The following is a 22528-nucleotide window of genomic DNA, read 5'->3' as shown; positions in this document are numbered from 1 at the left end:
ACTGACTTTCCGCACTCTGTGGTAGAAATTGAACTACTGGAGGGCATAAAAACAGTGGAAATAGTTATCGACACTAGAAGTGGGGGAAGGGAAGAATACAAAGAAGGAAAACGAGAAAAGGAAGCGTGGCATTTGTGGGACAAAGAAATGGTTTACTACCTGTTGATGATAATGTGTTTAGTATTCTCAACTGGACTGGTCTGAGAAGTAGTTCATGTTAGGTAAATTCTCTTTACAAGCCAAATGATGTATAGCGAGTGACTGTTTAATAAGAATTTAAAAAATCATCTGAAAAAAATGAAAAGCTATTCGCTGAGGCTGCTGCTGTGGATAGTAATGTCTTTGTCTTAACTGATACGCATGGTAATGGTGCTGGAAAGGAAATGTTATACACTGTAAAGGTATATGTAATTAAATGTAATTAAAACAGCAAAAGTGGGAGGGACTGTGAGAAGGCACCGGAAGCGGTGAGGCTGGGGCAACGGTCCAGGAGATGGTGGCCTGGGGGACCACAGCGCTCTAGGGCACAGGCCACTGCGGCCAGGAGAAGCCCGAGGTGCTCCCAGGGACAGAGGGACCGAGTAACGCAGGGAGGAACCGAGTCCCGCCCGGAGCGCGACCCAGGCACTTGAACTCGCGACGACCTGGCACCTGGGGGCGCAGCGGGCGGGCAGGGTGGCTCGGCCTGGGCGCCCACCACTCAGGGCGGGGAAGGTGGAGGCGGCGCGCTGCGAAGTTGGCACTCGGCGCTCGGCGAAGTTGGCGCCTAGAGCACAGCCACACCATGGGGTCCCACAATTTGGAGTTGGTGTTTGACCGCGTGGGGCACTTCGGAAGGTAGGCGGTTGGGGTGGGGCGGGAGGGGCAGCTGGCGCCATGGGCCTGGAGCAGCTGGTGGGGTCTGTTTCTTTCCGTTGCCGTGGCGTTCTAGCGCTGCTCTCGTGCTCCTGAAACAGCTCCACTCCCTCTTTTTCCGGAAAGGTCTGGAGACCGGCGTCCAAAAGCTTGGCCCCGACCTGGGCTAGTCCTTTCGGACTTGGAGACTTGACCTTCCCAAGGCGAACGAGAGACACTGGGGCTCGATAGGGATGCGCTGGGTGCGAGGCCCCCAGGCGTGCCTGGTGCGGGACAGGAGGCCCCTGAGGCGCGTCCTTTGCTGCAGCAGGGGTCAGGAGGTCCCGCCATTGGGGCCCTGTCCCATCAGTAGCAGAGTGGTTGTGGCTGCTGCATTACCACGCCACAGAAGGGTCTCCCTCCGTGCTTGGCAGCTATTCGCCAGGATTAGCGTTAGTTGGAGTTGGACACCGTCTATGGAAATCTAGTGTGTGCCAGGTACTCTGACAGCTACTTACCTCAGTCCACAGGGACCCTGGAAAGGAGGTGTTCAAATTCTTTTTATTTTTTATTTTTTTTATTTTTTAAGAGAGATTTCTGCTATAGGGCATGTGCACTCACCAGAGAGACAGAAAGTGAGAAATCCCCTGGAGGGATGGCCAGGCCACAATCCCTTCTCCTCCATTCTCCTCTGGGGATCTTGGGCACACACTCACACGTGCCTGGCCAGTCCCGAGTTTAAGCCAGCAGGTCCAGGATTCGAACTACAGTCAACCATGTGGGAGTCCAGCCACTAACCATTGCCATCTGCTGGTCCTGGAGGTGTTCGAATTCTTAAGGGGTAACTGAGGCTGATAGGATCAAGGACTCATGGTTACAGCATGGTGGGACCTAGGTTTAACCCAAGCACATCCTCTTGTCATTTAAATTAATTTTAAAAACTTTAGAAAAAAAGGTCTTATTCATATTGACAAATGCTGCTCCCATCCAGAGTGTGTCAAGAGGAGAGGCAGGTGCCTGAGGGGCTGTTCATACAATGGCCAGAGGTTTGGAGCTCAGCCTGAATCCTGGCCTACCACATGCCTAAGATTTTGCTTGGAATACTTTGTGCCTCAGTTTCCTAGCCATAAAATGAGAGTCATCCGAATTCCTGCCTTCCCTCTCACCACCTGGGTGAAGAGATGACGGGTGTTCTTCAAGGCAGAGGGTGGCCCATGATGATTATGTGCTCAGTGTCTGCAGAGAGCAGGTGGTTGAGCAGAGTGAAGAGCAGGAGGCTCCTGCTCTCTCCTGCTTCCTCCTCTGAGCCTGGCTCTTGCAGTGAGCTCTTTGAGCTCATTGTGTCCTTTCATCTTCACCATAGCCCTAGCCATTGGCAATATCACCCTCATTAAAATGTAAACAGAGGAGGGGACCAGCAGTTAGCATAATGGCTATGTCGCTGGACTCCCACTTAGTCGACCACAGTTCGAGTCCCAGACCTGGTGGCTTAAACTCACACCGGGCATGTGTGCGTGTGTGCCCAAGATCCCGAGAGGAGAATGGAGGAGAAGGGATTGCGGTGTGGCCATCCCCCCTGGGGGGTGATTTCCTGTTTTCTGTCTCTCTGTCTCTCTCTGTCTGGCGAGCGCACGCGCCCTATAGAAAAAAAAAAAAAACTCTCCAAAAAAAATAAATAAAATAAAAAGGGAAAAAATGTAAACAGAGGAGAACACCAGGGCTTTTATGTCTCAGGCTCCTAATAGCAGAGCAGAATTGGATGCTGTTGGTGTCCACTGGCCTCCACAGTGCGTACTCCTAACCGTGATACGACCCGAGTCCCCAGGCTCTATACCTGTTATCTCACTGTATGCTTCCGGAAGCAGTATAACGCTGGATTAAACAATCAGCTCTGAAGTCAGATGTCTGAGTTCCGATCATGGCTTTACCAGACATCAACCATATAGCCTTAAACATTTTATTTATGACTTCCTCATCCATAAAGTGGAGGTTAAAAATAGTGCTACAAATGCTTACAAATATAGTCATACCTTGGTATCTGTGGGGGTGGGTCTAGGACCCGCTTGGATACTAAAATCAACAGATGCTCAAGTCCTTTATGTAAGAAGGCATAGTGTTTGCATATAACCCATGTACATCCTTCTGTACATATTTAAATAATGTCTAGATTACTTATAATACCAAATACGATATGAATCCTGTGTAAATATTTGTGTTACTATATTTTAAAATATGAATTATTTTTTAAATGATAAGAGTCCTATAGGGCATGTGCACTTGCCAAAGACAGACAGAAAGAGAGAAGGAAAGTGAGAAATCACTCCCCAGGGGAATGACCACCACACAATCCCTTCGCCTCCATTCTCCTCTTGGGACTTAAAGCACACTTGTAGCTGGTGTGACTTTCAAGCTGCTGGGTACAGGACTTGAACTTTGCAGCCAGTCTGTGGGATCCAGCCATCTTAACCTCTGCACCATCTGCTGCCACCCCAAAATTTGCATTATTTTTTTTACTGTTGTATTATTCTTTTTCAAATATTTTTGATTCACATTTCACAGTTGGTTGACTCCATGGATGCAGAACTTGCAGAGACAGAGGGTCAATTGTAATAGTAATAGAAACGTTTGTTATGAGGACTCCACATGTGAGCTCCTCGTTGTTAACTGTATGAGGTAGAGGTACTAATACTCTACTTCCCCTGTATTTTAGGGATTAACTAAGGTAAACAAACCACCATTAGTTGGTGATTGACTGGGGTGCCTTATCAAAGAGATCCCTCAGTAGGAAGGTTGTCTCTCTCCAGTAACTGGCCAGAGCAGGATCTGTTCCATTGGGTTATCCATCGACTCAAGTAGGTAGGGTAGCTCTCCTGTCCATAGCGAGGGGCTCCCTGTAGAGCCTGTGGCAGCTGCTCCTGTTGTTCTTACCCACATGGTCAGACAGCTCTCCATGGAGGGAGAAGAGGCGTGAATGGATTTGGGGAGACAGTAATGTATGTAAAAATCTTAACATTCAGTAAGTTCTCAATAAGTCGTGGCTGTTATTGTTACCCGAGTTCTTATACTGGTGGGCAGGATTGACAGGTGAAAGCAACTTGCAGAAGGGAAAGATGAGAAGTTAATGCTTACAGCAGAAGGTGAAAGCAGGGTAACACTTTTTTCCTCTGGTGTGTTTTCTGGTTGGTCTTTTTATTGTTTATAAATGGAATGGGAGATTATTATTAGTTTTCTCTTAAAAAAAAAAAAACGAGTTAGTGGCCAGCGGGTGGTATGGTGGTTAAATGCTGAATGGCAGTTCAAGTCCTGGAAGTGGAGGCTTGAAAATCATGCTGGGCATGGGTATGTGGATGCCCCAAATCCCAGGAGAATGGAGGAGAAGGAATTGTGGTATAGCCATCCCCCCAGGGGGTGATTTCTTATTTTCCCTCTCATTGCCTTTCTATGTCTTTCTCTGGCAAGCGCAGGCCCCCTATGGCAAAAATCTGAAAGGAAGAAGAAAGAATGAAAGAGAGAGAGAGAGGAGAAAGAGAGAGGGAGAGAGAGAAAGAAAACCTAGTGAATGTATGAAGCAGAGAACCCTGATTACCATGCATTTCTCGTAAGTAAGGTAAGAGTAAAGAAGCACTAGTCTAATAAGAGAGGGAAAAGGGATTCCTAAGAAGAATTAAAAAGCGGTGGTAGGACTTGTCCTGAAACCATACTGAAGGTCTGTAAACACCATAGCTTAAGTAAGACCTGTGGAGAGGAATTTAAAGAAACTGAGATTCAAGCATCTGTGTTGAAAGGATCTAAGAAACGGAGTCCTGAGGTAGTTGTCTTGGGATAAGGGGAAAGACCATTTAAAAATTTCTGATTTTGGATGAAGAGCCTGTGGTTGACCCCCACTTCTGTGATAGGTAGTTTCGTTTGTTTTTGTTTTAAAGTATAAAGGTTTTTTTTAGTCTCTTTTTTGACTTCAGCTTATGAATATCAAAACCGTAACACTTATTAATACTGGGTTGTCAGAAAAGTCATGATGCATTTTTGCATTAAAAAACAGAAAAAAATACATCATCACTTTTCCAACAACCCAATATGTGCATCTATAGCATGCCATAGTGCTTCCTGTGGGTTAACTGATTTCATAACAGCCCCTTGTACAGATGAAGACACTGAGGCCTAGAAAGGGTAAGGAGTTTACCCAAGACTGAGGTGGTCACAGAGGCATATAGTTGCATGTTAGTCTAAATACGCAATGGTTTACTATTATATTTAAAGGGATTCATATATATTTTTAAATTTTTCCATTTAAATTTCTAGTATGTAAATGAGGATAAAAGACTGATGACTTTTTCCTATCTCCAAAATCCCTTACATAGAACCTGGGGTGAGTCACACCCACAAGCATGAACAGATCGTTTTTGGCCCATTTGATAACAGGACTCTTCCTACATCCTGTCCCTTGAATAGTATCTTTGTGATAGGTGAGTCACGTCCAGAAGCATTAATAGACCTTTTGAGTCTGATAATAGGACTCTTCCTACATCTTGTCCTTGGGACAGCACCTTGTGATGTGCTGATGCCTTCCCAAAACACAGACCTTCCTTTCCAATCACCAGCTTAAAGATTGTAAAAGCTACCTATGCCTTACAAGCCCCCACTTCCAGATGCTCAGCCTTTTTTTGGTTAGAATAGTGGAAAACTCTTTTTACTAAATTCTAAACCTTGTCTCTCACTCTCAAAATCAAATAAAAGGAACCCCTTCACCTGATCACCCCAAGAAAGGCATGTTTGCCTCTTCTCCAGGTCTGGATCACACACATTAGTGCTTAGAAAAAAAAAAAAAACTGCATTAATTATTACTTTCGCAGAGTTGTTTATTTCCATTGACATAAATATTGATAGAGATGACCCAGTTAAAGAAAAGTCCCTTGGGGACCTCAAAATTCATTAAGTGTGGGGACCAGCAGATGGCCTAATGGCTTTGTCACTGAACTCCCATGTAGCTGACTGTGGTTCAAGTCCTGGACCTAGTGGCTTAAACTCACACTGGGCACGTGTGCATGCGTGCCCAAAATTTTGATAGAAAAATGGAGGCAAAGGGGTTGCGGTATGACCATCCCCTCTGGGGGGTGATTTCTCACTTTCTGTCTCTCTGTCTCTCTCTGTCTCTCTGGCGAGTGCATGCGCCCTATAGCAAAAACCTCTCCAAAAAAAAAAAAGAAATGTCACTGTTGATTTGACATTTGTAAATTTGAAGCCCTATAGAAAAAACCCCTCCAAAAAAAAAAAAAAGAAATGTCACTGTTGATTTGACATTTGTAAATTTGAAGACAGATAGAGAATGAGAGAGAGAGAGAATGGCACCCCCAACAGGCTTATCTTGTATTTTCCTTGTCTATTTTTCCTGACTTCTTTTACTGGAGAATGCCATTTAGAGACCAGGATCTGGTATGTGTGTAGCTACTGAGATGTCATTCCTTCTAAGCCTTTTCAGTAGGCAGAGCTAGGCTTTGTGTATATATACATATACATAACCCATAGATACAAACATATCTATAATGATTTTTATTTCTTTCTTTACTCTTCTGTATATATGTTAAGGTAAACATGTTAGAGACCCTTCGTATTTTCTTGTGGTTTTTCAGCTTATCAGGCAGTTATAATAACTAATTTTTTCTTTTCTTGCAGATTCCAGATAGTCCTCTATTTTATATGTGCCTTCCAGATCATTTCTTGTGGTATCCATTATTTGGCTTCTGTGTTCATGTTATTCACTCCTCATCATACCTGCAAGCCCCCAGGCAATGTGAGTCAGATTCTTTCCTACGATCTCTCTACTTGGAATCTGGAGAACATGTTTGCCATGTTGACCCCGGCCCAGAAAAATAATGTTACAGTACAGCTGCACAACGGTGAGATCTGGGAACTTTCGAAGTGTACCAGGGTCCAGAAGGAGAACACGTCACAGTTCAAAGGTAGATACAGCAGTGGGAAGACTGACCTTCTGTGCTTGGATGGCTACATATATGACCGTAGCCAGTGGAAAAGCACTGTGGTGACTGAGTGGAATCTAGTCTGTCACAGAAGATGGTTTGCACAACTGATCCAGCCCGGATTTATGTTGGGAGTCATGCTGGGATCACTGATATTTGGCTACCTTGCTGACAGGTAAAATGAAATATCTAGGATTGTTACATTATTTAGGGTTCATTTTCCTGTCTGATTTTCTTAGGAGACAGATGCCTTTAGGGGAAAGGGGAATTGACACAATGCTTTTCTGCTCATTGTGCTGTAACTAATGACATCCTTTTGTCTTTGACCCATGAGTCTTGTGTTTTCTGCCATTATCCATTAAAAGCAACAGATTAATTTATTAATTTAAAAGTAGAGTCCATTTAAGGGGGGTCAGCAGATGGCATAGCAGTTAGGTCTCTCAACTCCCACATAGCTGACCGCAATTTGAATCCTGGACCTGGTGACTTGAAAATCATGCAGGGCGCATGTGCATGCGTGCCCAAGGTCTTGGGATGAGAATGGAGAAGTGATTGCAGTATGGCCATCCCTCAGGGAGATTTTCCCTCTCTCTGTCTCTGTTTCTCTTTCTCTGTCCCTCTGGCAAGTGCACATGCCCTAAGGAAAACCTCTAAAAAAAAAAAGTAGAGTAGAATCAAATTTAAGACCCTTTGCTTGCCATCATCCTAGGCCCGAGGGGAGTCTCATAATTATTTTTCACAATATATAAGTAGGTCAGTCAAAAACAAAACACATGCTAAAAAGGCACCATGTGTGAGAATTAGCAGAAAACAATAGGCAACAGAAGCAGATTTCTATGCAAATACTTCAAATACTGGTATTATCAGGCACAAATAATAAAATAGCAATGGTAACTCTCTATAAAGAAATAGAAGACAAGTTTGAAAAGATCGATAAAAAGATGGAAATTGTATTTTTAAATGACATAAAATTGAAGAATACCTATGACATTCAGACATAAAAAACAAGTAAGTGAATAACAAATCTTCTGGATAGTTCGTTTGTTCTTTCTTTCTTTCTTTCTCTTCCCCGCCTCCCCCCAACAGAGAGCATATGCACTTGCCAGAGAGAGAGAGAACTTTCTGGTAAGTTGTGGTCATACCACAATTCTTTTCCTTCCATTTCTCCATCCTGTTGGGATTTGGGGCATGTAGACATGCGTGCCTGGCATGTTTTTCAAGCCATGAGGTCTGGGACTCAAACCATGATTTGCTATGTGGGATCTAGCTCCCTTAACCATGTAATATGCGGCAGCCGCCCCTGCACCAGATAGTTTTAACATCTATTAAACACAGCAAAAAGGATGATATCTCAGAAAAAATGATCAGTAATAAAATTCAGAGAGACAAAGAGGTGGGGAAATAGGATAAATTAAAATTCATGATGAGAGAGGGAAAAGGTGTGAAGTATATTTAATATTACAACTAATTGATGGAATTTATCACATTAACAAATTAGAGGACAAAATTCATATAATTGACTCAAAAATACAGGAAAAGCAATTGATCAATTTTATAATCCAGTACCAGCAGATAGTGTAATGGCTATGTCACTGGATTCCCTTGTGATCAACCGCAGTTTGAGTCCTGGACCCAGTGGCTTAAACTCACGCCTGGCGCGTGTGTGTGCATGCCCAAGATCCCGAGAGGAGAAGGGATTGTGACTTGGCCACCCCCCCCTAGGGATTGATTTCTTGCTTTCTGTCTCTCTGTCTCTCTCTGTCTTTCTGTCAAGTACACATGTCCTATAACAAAAACTTCTCAAAAAAAAATTCTAAATCCATTCATGATAAAAACTAAAAATAGGGAGGCCAGCAGGTGACGTGGTGGTTAGGGTGCTGGACTCCCACATGGCTTACCATAGTTCAAGTCCTACCTGGTGGCTTGCTTTTTCACTTTCTCTCTCTCTCTCTCTCTGGTGAGTGCACGTACCTTATAGGAAATTAAAAAGTAAAATAAAGGGACTAGCAGATGGTGTAATGGTTATGTTACTGAGCTCCCACGTCCCTGACCTGTCAGCTTGAAACACACTCGGGGTGTGTGTGCATGCATGCCCAAAATCCTGAGAGGAGAATGGAGGAGAAGGGATTGCAGGGTGGCCATCCCCCCTGGGGGGGGTGTTTTTCACTTTCTGTCTCTCTCTGTCTCTCTGGTGAGTGCACGTGCCCTATAGCAAAAATCTCTCTGTAATAAATAAATAAGTAAAATAAATAATTTGTAAAAAATAAATAATAAAAACACTAATAATAGGGGCTAGCAGGTGACGTAGTGTTTACATTGCTAAACTCCCACATGGCTGACAACAGTTCAAATCTCAGACCCAGCAGTTTGACCATCACACCAGGCATGTGTGTGCATGCATGCCCAAAATCCCAGCAGGAGAATGGAGGAGAAGGGATTATGGCATTCCTCCTGGGGGTAATTTCTCACTTTCCCTCTCACTGTCTCTCTGTTTCTTTCCAGCAAGCACATGCACTCTATGGGAAAAGGATCGATGAGTGCTGAGACAGCTGTTCAGTCACATAAAAGTAAATACAATTGGATTCCCTTCCTCACACTTCATAGTACTTTTTTTTTAAGTTTATGTATTCATTTCTTCCATGAACGAGAAAAGATATAGAGATAAGGAGAGAACCCTCAACAGGGTCTTGACATGGTGATCCATCTCCTGCCTTCAGCCATTGAGGGATCACAGACAAGTACACGATCATTATACTAAGAGAGTTCACCAGACGTGAACTGGGAACTTCCCCATGTAAGACTGGCTCACAGAGCATCACATTTTACAGATGGCATAAGTCATTAGACATTCCCATGGCTAAACACAGTTTGAATCCCAGGATCTGGTGATTTGAAAATCATGCCAGGCATGTGTACATGTGCCCAAAATCCCAAGAGAAGACTGGAAAAGAAAGAGATTGTGGTGTGGCCATCTCCCTGGGGGTGATTTCATGCATACCAAAGCAAAAACCTAAAAATAAATAAATAAATAAGAATATACTCGATTAATTAAAAGTACAGTATATTAAATACATAAAGTAGTAACACAGTTGTTTATGATCAAGTATTATGTATTATACATAATTATAATTGATTATAAACAACTGTGATAATATACGTAATTATAATTATAACACATAATACTTGATCATAAACAACTGTGTTACTACTTTATGTATTGTATGTGCTACACATTTATATGTGGTATATATTTATATGTGATATACATTTATATGTACTATCCATTTATATGTGGCATTCATTTATATGTAGTATACATGTGTATGTACATCTATGTGCTATACATTTATATGACTGGCAGTGCAGCAAGTTCGTTTATACCAGTGTCACCACAAACACGTAAATAATGCATTGGGCTATAACATCGTGGGCAATAGGAATTTTTCAGTATAATCTTATGGGCCCACTGTCATATATGTGGTTTGTTGACTGAAACATAGTTATACATGATTATATTCTGTTATAGAAAAAAAATTTTTTTGGAGAGGTTTTTGCTCTAGGGTGCATGCGTTCACCAGAAAGACAGAGAGACAGTGAGACAGAAAGTGAGAAATCACCCCCCAGGGGGATGGCCATGCTACAATCCCTTCTCCTCTATTCTCCTCTCGAGATCTTGGGCACACATGCACACATACCTGGTATGAGTTTAAGCCACTAGGTCTGGGACTCAAACCGTGGTTGACTACATGGAAGTCCAGCAAACATAGCCATTACACCAGCTGCTGGTCTATGTTATAGAAAATTTAAAACCATATACCAAGGGCCAGGAGGCAGCAGGATGGTTGAGGTGCTGGACTCCCATAAGGTTGACTGTGGTTCAAGTCCCAGACCTGGCGGCTTGCTTTTTCACTTTCCCTCTCTCTCTCTGGTAAGTACACATGCAAATTAAAAAATAATAATAATAAACTAAATTAAATAAATAATTCTTTAAACAAACATATACCAAAACAAATCTATTTTCTTCATAAAGAATAACATACATTGGAAGGGACCAGCAGTTAGAGGAATGGCTATGTCGCTGGGCTCCCATGTAGTCAAATGCCGTTCGAGTCCCAGACCCAGCGGCTTAAACTCACGCTGGGCACGTGTGCGTGCATGCCCAAGATCCCACGAGAAGAATGGAGGAGAAGGGATTGTGGCATGGCCATCCTCCTTGGGGGGTGATTTCTCACTTTCTGTCTGTTTCTCTCTGTTTCTCTGGTGAGCGCACGCGCCCTATAGCAAAAACCTCTCCAAAAAAAAAAAGAAGAAGAAGAAGAATGTGCATTGTTTGGGTTGCATATAAAAGCAGTAAAATGGAATGAAAAACGAGGAATTGATAATCATCAAAATTAGGATAATGGTTCTTCGTAAAAGAGGGCAAGTGTTTGTGATCACAAAGGGAAGTGTGAGAAGCTGTTGGAAGGCTGGAAGTGATCCCTTTCTTGCCTTTAGTTGTGATTTGTGTTTGATTCTTTTTTCTTTACTCATAGTAGAGCATGTGTGAGAGATAAGCACCCTCCCCGGGACCTGGTCATGCTGCTCTCTTCCAGTTTTCCAGCGTCAGATTTGGGGCATTCACAGTGCAGTTGTCAAGTGGGATCTGGCCTCCTCAGACCAGCACATTACCGCTATGTCACAGGGCCAGCCCGGTGTTTAAGTTTTTATTATTCTCTAAACCATAGCTAATTTTAGACATTGTCATGTATGTTTGATATATTTAAAAAGAAGAGAAATAATATCTGATCCCATCCTTGAAGAGTTAAAAGTGGAAGAGAGTTTTCAACAGATAATATTAGTAAAATGCGGTAAATGCTTTTAAAACAGTGATAACACTTCACATTTATGGATAACTTACTACACACTAGATCTTATTCTAACTGTCTTGTGTATGATCTCATTCTTATTATTTAAAAGTATATCTATCTATCTATCTATCTATCTATCTATCTATCTATCTATCTATCTATCTATCTATCTATCTATCTATCTATCTATCTATCTATCATCTATCTACCTATCTTTTTGTTTGTTGTAATTTCAAAGCTGCCAAGACTGAGACTTGAACTGTGGTCAGCCATGTGGGAATCCAACACCTTAACCACTATGCCACCTGCTGGCCCCTTATGTAATTATTTAAAGACGGTGAGGTTGGCATCTTTGTCCTTTTTAACCAGTGAGGAAAGGAACCTTAGAAAGTTCACTTGGAAAATACAAGGTGGAACCAAAGACCTAGAGGGCAAAAAAGATATTCTTCCTCCTCTTTTCCCCAATCTCTGGTTAGGGGTTCCCATGAGATTGACCCAGAGAGGCCATGTATGTAATACTAGCAACTCAAGTAGAGGCCTCTCCACCAAGAGGCTGATCTCTTAAAGAATTCATGTGTTAATTCATGATTTGCCCAAAACGAATGAACGAATAACAACGATCAAATACATAGCTATTGAAAATATAGGTAACATTCATTGTTCATGAATTGGAGGGGATGTTTAAACTGTTACAACTATACCTTGTGTTTTCCACTCTGTACTTCTTATTTTTCAGGCGAGGAAGACGACCGGTCCTGTGGTCCACAGGCATTGGCATGTTTTTGTTTGGAATAACTGTGGCATTTACAACTGATTATTACAGCTTCATGGGTGCTCGCTTTTTTCTTGCCATGGTGAGCTGTGTTTTCTCACCTCTTTAATTCTGCAGCAGTATTGCCAGATTAAACCTTAATTCTCTTAGTCTTGCTCATTTAGAATCTAATGAGAGACATCAAGGACTAATCTCCTTTCACTGCAGACGTCTTTCTGTGGAATAGTAATGCCCTATGTTTAGAATGGAACTCATTAAAATGAAAAATTGTTGCTTACTAGACAGACACTTTTGTTTGACTGTCTGGCACTTGGCCTACATCCCACATGAACATTATTGACTCGTCAGCATGTGTGCGCTGTGGGCACATATGAGAGAGAGAGAAAAACTCCCCAGTGGGACATGGTTATGCTGCAATCCTTTTCCCTCCATTTCTCCATCCCTTCAAGATTTTAGGTGCATACACACATGCCTGGAGTCCTTTTCAAGCTGCCAGGGCTGAGATTCAAGCTGTGGTCCACCACGTGGGATCTGGCTTCCTATGCACTGTAGGGCTGGCCCCTAAGGCATCATTTTATTTCTGAGCAATTATACTGGTCTGGTCAGTATTAGGACCCAACAGAGTGAGGCGTATTGTTAAAGCTCTTTGCATAACGTGCAGTAAGAACAAAAACAAGGACAAGGGAGTGTGGAGAAAAGGGCATGTGTTTGAATACCAGCTTTATTATATATTGGCTTATTAGTTTTATGACCTTAAGCAAACGTGTCCTCTTTTTCACAAAAAAGTTTGTGGAAAATAGAATTAAATATGAAGGATTGAGTGTATGTGTGCATGCAAAATCATGCATAGTTTTTCATAGTACATGTTTTCCGTGAACTTTTTGAAGACCCTTGTAGTACCTATTTCATTGACCTGTTGTCACAATTCCATGAGATTAAATGTAAACCTCTGAGTATAGCATCTGGCAGGGAGTAGGCACGCTTCACTGCGGTAACTATGGTTAGGAGCTGTTTTCAGGCTTGATCAGGCTTCCAGAACAGGTTTCCTATCTCAGATAGCAGCGGTGACTTTTTGTTGTTGTTGGCAGTCACTGATCCAAGAACAGTGGAGTGAAATTTTTATCTGGTCGAAGGGCTTGTGATCCCACTGATTGTGGAACTGGGCATGCATGGAAGCCCCCTCTCAGCAGGACGCATAATCCTAGGGCCCTGAAAGAAGCAAGGATAACAATTTCAGAAGAAGTCACTACATTTCTTCATAGAACAAGGAGGTGTGGTCAGTTTGGGGGTTTTCATTGATGGCTGGGAAGGGTCCCTAGGAAGCCAAGGATAGGGAGAGTATATAGGAGAAAAAAAGTAAAAGAATTGAGAGTTTTTTTTTTTTTTAAAGAGTAAATAATATATTTAGACATGTATGAGAAGACTTCAAAAAGTTAATGGAAAAATGGTATTAAAGTATGAGTTTATTTTGGTGTACAGAAAATTTGAAATCCATGCATAGTTTTTTTTTTAATAACACACATCTTCCATGAACTTTCTAAAGATCTCTTGTGAAGTTTTTTTTTTTTTTTTTTGAGAGGTTTTCGCTATAGAGTGCGTGTGCTCCCCAGACAGACAGAGAGAGACATAGAGACAGAGAGCGAGAAATCACCCCCCCAGGGGGGATGGTCACGCCACAATCCCTTCTCCTCCATTCTCCTCTCGAGATCTTGAGCACGCATGCACACGTGCCCGGCATGAGTTTTAAGCCACCGGGTCTGGGACTTGAACCATGGTCGACTACATGGGAGTCCTGCGATATAGCCATTACGCTAACTGCTAGTTCCCAAGATCTCTTGTGAAGTTTTTAAGGCAAAAGATAGCAGCCAGCAATTCTGTTTCCATGGAAGCCATGGCCATGTAGCTCCAGAGTGAGGGTTTTGGAGAGAGACCTGGTAGGACTGATGGTTCCACAGAGGCACAGGTACCGAGAGAGCATGAAGTTACTCTTTGAAAGACTTGGGAGGGTAATTCTGAAAACAGCTCTTTCAGTCTTGCAGAATCTTGTGTGTTGGTTTCCAGAGTCAAGAAAATGAGGCTGCACCAGTAGACTACTTCTGTTAGATGTGGCCTTAATTTTTCTGTGACTTCTGACTTTCATTGTCATGGGAAACGTTTTGCAGTCAAATTCTGTGTATGGGATGCCGGCAGATTCATTTACTCAGACTTGTTTGTTGATCTGCCTACAGAGTGTGATGCTAAGTAAACCAGGCTTGCTGTCTCAGTAACTACAATGCAGTGGGAAGGCAGGACATTGATAAGGCATCTTTAGAATAAATACAATATCAACCATGGGGACATGACAGTGGTGGTGGAGTTAGGGCATTCTGAAAGATTAGGGGCTTTTTAGTTCTGAGGGATGGATGAGAGAAGGGGTGGTCAGTGATTAGGCAAAACTTGCAGGATGGTAAAGATTTTGCCCTGTGTCCTAAAGGTGATTCAAATCCACAGAAGGGTTCGATTGGGGTGTAGGGGTCATTCTGGCTACTGTGGGGAATTTAGTTGGAGTAGATGTGAGGAATAGAGTGTTAGCAATGAAGATGATGGGTGTAAATGGATTCAGGAGTCCTTTAGAACTATCTAGGTGAGACTGTCTGCATCCCATGACAGAGGTAACCAGTAGGGAGTGGTACTGGCCTCATGAGACATAAGAAGCATTGACATGCCCGACGGGGACCGATGTTACAGCTTAATTGAACTGGGTAATTTTTTTGTAGTAGTTAAAGATTATCACAATCTATCACAGCTTCTAGATTCTTGGCTAGAAGGATCCTGATCATCAGTGTTCACTTCCTGAGTCTTACTGTTATGAGGTTGCATAGGGAAATAAAAGCTGTTGTAATAAGATTATGAAACTGACCATTAATATAGTAGTCCCATCAAGTACCTCCTTGTATCTTACTAGTGTCAGTCCCTTCTCACTACAGGGGTGTCCTTGCAGACCGGCCTCTTGAGATTCTCTGACGCAGGGTGAAATGACACATCTTGAAAAGGATGTGTGATGACAAAAACGTCTTCAAAAGCAATAAGGGGGAAACTGCATGAATCTTATCTAAAACCCTTGACCAATTGGAATCTGGCAGAGCTAGACCAGTCAACTTTTGAAAAAAGTGACATGTGCAAGGATAATGACATGATGAACCTTTAAAAGCATATGATTCAAATATCAAAGGATTAAGAGAGGCCTTTAGGGAAATCACAAGTGCTCTAGAATAATTTTGCAAAAATTAACTTTATGATTTGTGTTGTAAAAGTCAAATGTGAACTGTTTTTGAAGGAAAAATTCTAATCCTTTCAACAACTCCCCTCCCCCAAAATCCATCATTTGATTCATTTTTTGTTTATCTAAGAATAGGCGCATATTGTTATAATAATCTAAATTTTATTAAAGATAGACATTTTCAAAATGAAGTTTTTTCCCTGATTTTTAAAAATATGATAAAATACACAAATGTAAAATTTACTATCTTGACCGCTTTTAAGCATATGATTCAGTGACATTAAGTATATTCATGTTGTTGTGTACTCACCACCATCCATCTCCAGAACTCTTTCATCTTGCATCCCTGAAGCTCTGTGTTTATTAAACTTGTTCTCTAAGCCACCATCCTACTTTCTGTCTCTATGATTTTGGACTACTCTAGACACCTCATTTAGGTGGAATCATGTAGTATTTGTCTTTTTTGTGACTATCTTGTTTCAATTAGCATAATACCCTCAAGGGTCATCCATATTATAGCATGCATTGAATTTCTTTTTGGGGAGGCCAGCAGGTGGCATGGTGGTTAAGGCGGCTGGATCTCACATGGGCTGACTGTGTAGTTCACATTCCAGATCCAGCAGACTGAAAAACATTCTGGGCATGTGTGCTTGTGTGCACACAAAATTCCAAGAGGTAAAGGAGAAGAAAGAATTACAACTTGACCATCGCCCTGGAAGTGATTTCTTACTGAAGAGCACATGTACCGTATAGCAAAACTTAAAAAAAAAAAAAAAGAAAGAAAGAAAAGAAAAAGGTTTTTCTTTTTAAAAGCTGAATAAGGCTGAATATTTTCATTGTATGTATATATCACTTTTTCCTTATTCATTGTTTGTATATATCACATTTTCCTTATTCATTCATTTGTTGATAGGCACTTGGGTTGCTTTCACATTTTAGCTTTTTTGAATAATGCTGCTATGGACATTTTAAATATCTCTTTGGGACCCCACTTTCAATTCCTTTAGGTATATACTCAGAAGTGGAATTGCTAGATCATGTTAAATTAAACTATTTTTGCTTAAAACAGCCACTGTACTCCCACACTTTGATTCCTATGGATAAGCTGAAATAATACGTGTTAAACTGTTTTTCTGATCTGGTTGCTAAGTTACAGCCAATCACAGCAGCTAGCCTTCAGTCAATCACAGGCCTCCCTCCTTTTAAACCTCATTAATGCAAACAAACTTAAGAATGCAACCCATGATTTCTCTACCTCACTCCCTCACTTAGGTTTTGTGTAAGACACTTTCCTTTTACTACACACCTCACTTAACTCTTCTGCAGACTTAGAAGGCCTAGTTGACCATGAGACTAGCTGGCATTGCCCAGAAGTCTGGGGACAACTGCCTGATTTAAATTGTGTTAAGATTTTACTCTGCTAAAACTCTACTCTATTAAATTGGCTGGCTTACTTTTCTTTTAACAATCATATGATAATTCTATTATTTTTAAATTTGGCACAGAATGTGTGTGCTTGCCAGTGAGAGAAAGAGAAAGAAGGAAAGCAAGAGAACACCTCCCCTGCCCCCATGAGGCATGGTCAATGTGAAGCAGGAGAACCTCCATTTTGAACTCCTTTCTATTTTGGAAACTTACTCCCTCCTTTTTCCTAGAGTAAACAGAGTGGTTAACATTCTTACTGTCTTTGCTAAATAACCTGAAACTCCCTACCTTAAGATGTTCTAGGTGGTGTGATAGTTAAGGCACTGGACACGCCCACATGGCTCACTATGGTTTGAGTCCTGGACCTGGTGGCTCACTTCCTCTCTCTCTCTCTCTCTCTGGTCAAATTAAAATTAATGAATGAATAATTTTTAAAAATGTTGTCATTGTGTACACCCTAGAAAGAGACAGGACATGGTGGTGGTAGGGGAACAGTAGCCCACCCAGACAGACAGAGAGAGAGACAGAGAGACAGAAAGCGAGAAATCACTCCCCCAGGGGGGATGGCCACGCCGCAATCCCTTCTCCTCCGTTCTCCTCTCGGGATCTTGGGCACGCACACACACGCGCCCTATAGCGAAAAAAAAGTGAGTTTTAAGCCACCGGGTCCAGGAAGTGAACCGCAGTCAATTACGTGGGAGTCCAGCGACATAGCCATTACGCTAACTGCTGGTCCCCAATAAATAATTCTTAAAAAAATAAAAAGATGTTCCTTAGTGATGTAATTATCAATTCCCAGACCCCTCACCCTGAGCCATGAAGACCATTAAGATTCCATTGTATTTAGGCAAGGGACTAGAAAGTGCCCTTAGAAATTAACCTGCTTGATCTGGCTTCTGTAACTGCTTTCCCACAGGAATCCCTTCTCCCTTTCTTCTCTGCCCCCTCTTCAATGGTTACTGCTCCTGCTGCATCAACCCAAAGATGCTTTTTGCCTTTATAAACTCCCTCCTTCCTTACACTCGAGGCTGCAGAGTCTTTGAAGACATGAGTCCTCCCACAGCCACTGACTTTTTGTTAATAAAGACTCCTATATTTTGGCTATATCTAGATGTTCTCTTAATTTTCACTATGATCAGACTACAACAAATGCTGCAATTTCTTCACCTCCATTTCTCCCTCCTTTCAGGATTCTGAGTGCACAAACACTTGTGCCTGACATGTTTTTCAAGTCACTGGGTCTGGGTCTCAAACTATGCAGTCAGCCATGTGGGGTCCAGCTGCCTTAAGTGCCATGCAATGGGCTGGCCAGGTAATTTTATTTTTAATTTTTTGAGGTATTGCCATATTGTTTTTTGTAGAAGCTATATCACTTTGATTTTTTTTTTTTTTTACAAACAGTACATAAAGGGTCCAAGTTCTTTTCATCCTTGTCAACACTTGTTACTTTCTGTTTGTTTTTATAATAGCCGTCCTAATGAGTGCAAGGTAGTATCTCATTGAAGTTTTGATTTGTATTTCCCTAATGATTAGTGATGTTGAGCATCTTTTCATGTGCTCTTTGGCCATTTGTGTCTGTGGGGGTGGGGATTAATCAAATCTATTTTTCTTCCTACTGGTTACCATAAATGTTTTGTCCCCATTTAATAATTAGAATTCAATAATAAGCCCCTACTCAATATGCTCCGAATGTCTGCTCTTTATGGCCGAAACTGAAAGATTGGAAGATACAGTAGCAGAGGCAGCAAGTGTAAACACCGGAGACTGTTATTAGAGGGGCTGGACAGTTGGGAGTAAGAGGAAGGGGCGAGGGGAAAAAAAATTTAGCAGACACAAGAATGGAAGGTTACTGAGTACAGTGGTATCTTCGACTTACTTGATATGAAATTCATTTAAGATCTGAGAACCCTGTATGCTGTAGAAAGTATGGTGACTAGGTATAAATAAATGATAAATAAAAAAAAAAATAAAGAGCAAAAGGGGAAGGGACATAACTCCTGGAACTTACTCAGGATGCTGAAGTTTCTAGTAAAGTCTCTATCTTAAATGCATTGAAAACACCTGACTGCAAACCCATTTGCAAAGGGATCTGTGGAGACAGCACGGAGAATGTGCTTAAATGAATATAGATACAAACATATTTATTTTGCCATTAAAAAAAAAAAAGGAGGACACCAACAATAAGGATTTCCTGAATACAGGTAAATTGAGATTTACAGTTACATACAAAGAATTACAAAATAAATCCATATTATAATGGAACATTTAAATGAAGCAAAAGGCAGTGTCTAACATTTATATCATGAGTGATCTTTCAAGGTCTGCCATTTAGGCAAGAAGGGTAGAAGATGAAAGGACCCATTTGAAGAAGAAAGATGAATCAGATTGAATGTCATGTTATGAACGTGATAGGGGTTTCTGAAAGCAGTTCTTTGTCATTTTCTTTATTGTCTATAGGTGATTTGCAGAGAGGTCAGATTCTTCAGTAATTATAATTGTGCCCTTGAGAATAGGGTCTCCCCATTTTCTTTTTCAGATGACAAGTGGCTACGTTGTGGTGGTGTTTGTCTATGTGACAGAGATCATTGGTATGAAGTCTCGGACATGGGCATCCATGCAATTGCACTCCTTTTTTGCCATTGGAGCAGTGTTGGTGGCTTTGACAGCCTATGTGGTCAGGACCTGGTGGCTTTATCAGTTAATCCTCTCCACAGTGACTATCCCCTTTATCATGTGCTGTTGGATACTTCCAGAAACACCTTTTTGGCTTCTCTCAAAGGGACGATACAGAGAAGCACAAAATGTAGTGGACATGATTGCCAGGTGGAATGGAACACGTTCCTATAAACTGTCAGAACTTTTATCTCTGGATCTAAGTGAGTTTACTCATAATAAGCCCTCTAAAACTGAGAAGCACAGCCTATGTGAACTGTTTCGTGACTGCGATATTACAACAAGGACACTTATTCTTTGGCTGGTGTGGTTCACGGCGAGTTTGGGATTCTACACTCTCGCCTTGAATACTTACAGTTTAGGAGGCAATGAATACTTAAACTTCTTCCTCTTGGGTAAGTAGTTAAAATATATTTAAATGTTGCAATGAAGTGACATTTCAACCATGTTTTTGGTATGTTTTTATTGTCTTTTTTTTCCCAAGAACTTTATAGGTAACTTCTGTAATGACTGGTTTGTACACTTGCAGGCCTTCTTATGCATTTCCATATACTTATTCACATAATTGTTTTGTGTTTTAACATAAGTGAGATCATTTACTACATACTGTTCTTTGTATGTTGCTTTTCTTTTAAAATGTAATATGCTGGGACCAGCAGTTAGCATAATGGCTATATCGCTGAACTCCCATGTAGTCGAACACGTTCAAGTCCCGGACCCGGTGGCTTAAACCCACCTTCAAATGTCTTTAATTTAGAAATCTCAGTTGGTAAAATAACTTAAATACATACAACTGTAAGTGCTGTATAATTTTGTCACACTTCTTTTATTTTAGTAGCAGGTTAAAATGACTTTAGATAGCTCTCATTGTGGGCCAGCCCCATGGCCTAGTGGTTAAGGGAACCATGTCTCACAGGGCTGACTGTGGTTCAAATATTGGCCCCAGAGGGACCAGAAGTTGGCGTAATGGCTATGTCGCTGGACTCCCATGTAGTTGACTGTGATCCGAGTCCCAGACCCAGTGGCTTAAACTCTCGCTGGGTGTGTGTGCGTGTGTGCCCAAGATCCCAAGAGGAGAATAGAGGAGAAGGGATTGCGGTGTGGCCATTCCCCCCGGGGGGTGATTTTTCACTTTCTATCTCTCTGTCTTTCTCTGTGTTTCTGGCGAGTGCACACGCCCTATAGTAAAAACCTCTCTCTCAAAAAAAAAAAAAATATATATATATATATACAAATATACATATATATGTTCTGTAGGGGCCAGCAGCTGGCATAGTGGTTCTATATCGCTGGACTCCCATGTAGTCGAACACGTTCAAGTCCCGGACCCGGTGGCTTAAACCCACCTTCAAATGTCTTTAATTTAGAAATCTCAGTTGGTAAAATAACTTAAATACATACAACTGTAAGTGCTGTATAATTTTGTCACACTTCTTTTATTTTAGTAGCAGGTTAAAATGACTTTAGATAGCTCTCATTGTGGGCCAGCCCCATGGCCTAGTGGTTAAGGGAACCATGTCTCACAGGGCTGACTGTGGTTCAAATATTGGCCCCAGAGGGACCAGAAGTTGGCGTAATGGCTATGTCGCTGGACTCCCATGTAGTTGACTGTGATCCGAGTCCCAGACCCAGTGGCTTAAACTCTCGCTGGGTGTGTGTGCGTGTGTGCCCAAGATCCCAAGAGGAGAATAGAGGAGAAGGGATTGCGGTGTGGCCATTCCCCCTGGGGGGTGATTTTTCACTTTCTATCTCTCTGTCTTTCTCTGTGTTTCTGGCGAGTGCACACGCCCTATAGTAAAAACCTCTCTCTCAAAAAAAAAAAAAAAATATATATATAGGCCCCAGAGACCTAAAAACATGCCAGACGTATGTGTGTGCCTGTGCCCAAAATTCTGATAGGATTGAGAAATGAAAGGAAGAAATTGTGGCATGACCATGTCCCATTGGTGGCTGCTTTCTCCCTTTCGCTCTCTGTCTGTCTCTCTCTGGTGAGCACATGCCATTTTTCTGGCAATAATAATAATTTTAAAAAGATAGTTTGTGATATGACTCATAATGTAAACCAAAAATTTGAACTCAAGGGAACCAGCAGTTAGCGTAATGGCTATGTCGCTGGACTCCCACGTAGTCGACCACGGTTCGTGTCCCGGACCCGGTGGCTTAAAACTCACGCCGGGCGCGTGTGCTTGCGTGCCCAAGATCCCGAGAGGAGAATGGAGGAGAAGGGATTGCGGCGTGACCATCCCCCCTGGGGGTGATTTATTGCTTGCTGTCTCTGTGCCTCTCTCTGTCTGTCTGGCGAGTGCACGCACCCTATAGCGAAAATCTCTCAAAAAAAAAAAAAAATTGAACTCAACAGGAGAAAAATATTAGACATCTATATTTATCTATCTTGTCTTTATTCTTGGTTATTTCTCTGTAGGCTGCCTGTATTTTACATTATTCTTAGGAAATCTTTTTAAAAATAATTTTTATTTATTAATTTTAATTATTATTTATACATTTAATCGCTATACATCATTTAGATTGTAAAGAGACTTTACCCAGCATGACACACACCTCAGTCCAGCCCAGTTGAGAACGTAAACACGTCCTCATCAACAAATAATATTTTGTACACATAGATACCATCCCTTTGCATTTCAGTGTTCTTATAATACATCTATCTTTGTTACAGCTCAGCAGGCATTATGAAAGAAGTTGTTTTTAGACAATCTCCTTGGGGGCCAGCAGGTGGCATAGT

At 41.7% G+C, this 22528-nt stretch overlaps 1 protein-coding gene across 3 annotated transcripts in view; it reads left to right on the top strand.

Annotated features, from left to right (window-relative positions):
- The first annotated feature begins 700 nt into the window (after positions 1 to 700).
- Positions 701 to 22528, top strand: part of SLC22A16 (solute carrier family 22 member 16) — a 44337-nt gene continuing 22509 nt past the window's right edge. The window contains exons 1-4 of one of the 3 annotated variants that reach the window (XM_006156992.1): positions 701 to 837; positions 6505 to 6984; positions 12393 to 12510; positions 19649 to 20180. In XM_006156992.1, coding sequence (XP_006157054.1) covers positions 785 to 837; positions 6505 to 6984; positions 12393 to 12510; positions 19649 to 20180 — 1183 coding nt within the window. In that variant the 5' untranslated portion in view covers positions 701 to 784. Of the gene's footprint in view, positions 838 to 1223; positions 1333 to 4339; positions 4442 to 6504; positions 6985 to 12392; positions 12511 to 19648; positions 20181 to 22528 lie in introns of those variants that run through there. The other 2 variants (XM_027775148.1, XM_027775150.1) reach the window with 2 other exon arrangements.

This window comes from Tupaia chinensis, unplaced genomic scaffold, assembly GCF_000334495.1.
Source record: "Tupaia chinensis unplaced genomic scaffold, TupChi_1.0 Scaffold000527_1, whole genome shotgun sequence".
NCBI classification, from domain to species: domain Eukaryota; kingdom Metazoa; phylum Chordata; class Mammalia; order Scandentia; family Tupaiidae; genus Tupaia; species Tupaia belangeri.
Note: the sequence above shows the minus strand (reverse complement) of the source record. Positions and strands in the feature narration are given on the sequence as shown.